General features: G+C 52.9%; 1 protein-coding gene across 1 annotated transcript in view; it reads left to right on the forward strand.

Moving 5' to 3' along the window:
- The window catches only part of LOC148067956 (pyridoxal kinase-like), an 11,552-nt gene extending 10,570 nt beyond the window's left edge, over nt 1–982 (forward strand). The window contains exons 8-11 of the mRNA XM_087803763.1: nt 119–230; nt 292–413; nt 468–534; nt 590–982. Of these exons, the coding sequence (XP_087659889.1) occupies nt 119–230; nt 292–413; nt 468–534; nt 590–702 (414 nt within the window). The 3' untranslated portion in view covers nt 703–982. The remainder of the gene's footprint in view (nt 1–118; nt 231–291; nt 414–467; nt 535–589) is intronic.

The following is a 982-nucleotide window of genomic DNA, read 5'->3' on the forward strand; positions in this document are numbered from 1 at the left end:
TGTGTGTGTGTGTGTGTGTGTGTGTGTGTGTGTGTGTGTGTGTGTGTGTGTGTGTGTGTGTGTGTGTGTGTGTGTATTTATGAACATCCTCACACGAGTCCATCTTGCTCTTCTTCAGGTGCTGGATCAGCTCCATGAACTGGGGCCTCACACTGTGGTTCTCACCAGCACAGACCTGCCGTCCTCCTGTGGGGACCAGTTCCTCGTGGCCCTCGGGAGCCAGAAGTCAAGTGAGTGCAGACCTGGAGACCTTTGAAGACACACCTTGAACCAGGTTCACGTCCTAACTAGACGGGAGGAGCCAGAAGATCCGCATGGAGATCCCCAGAGTGGACGCCGTGTTCGTGGGCACCGGAGACTTGTTCGCCGCCTTGTTGCTGGCCTGGACCCACCAGCACCCCGAGGACCTGAAGGTCAGCACCACACACTCCTGGTCACGGTGGTCACTCACTGCTGTCTCCACGCAGACCGCCTGTGAGAAGACCGCCTCCGTCATGCACCACGTCATCAGCAGGACCATCGCTTACGCCAAGGGTAGGAGATGTTGACCTGATGATGTCATCACCCACATGTCTCCTCTGACCCGCAGACCTGTCCGGTCCAGACCAGCAGCCCAGCGCCGCCCAGCTGGAGCTGAGGATGGTCCAGAGCAAGAGGGACATCGAGGACCCGGAGATAGTCCTGGAAGCTTCTCTGCTCTGAAGACCTTAGTTCATGTTTTCACACGAACACCTTGTAACGCTCCAGGATCTGTCCAGGACTAACTTAGTTCTTTTTAACATCTTTAACTTGCTTGACATGTTAGTGACTTAACTTACCCATGTCTTAACTTCCACAACATTTCAATCATTAACTTCTGATCGTGTCATTGAATGAAGCAGAAACATCTGCACGAGGCTCGTTTCACCCGGAGAACCTGGAGAACCTGCAGCTGCTTCTGCTGAACTCACTTCTATGAACATTTATAAATCTTTTAACAATC

Source organism: Callionymus lyra, chromosome 12 (assembly GCF_982586985.1).
Source record: "Callionymus lyra chromosome 12, fCalLyr1.hap1.1, whole genome shotgun sequence".
NCBI lineage: Eukaryota > Metazoa > Chordata > Actinopteri > Syngnathiformes > Callionymidae > Callionymus > Callionymus lyra.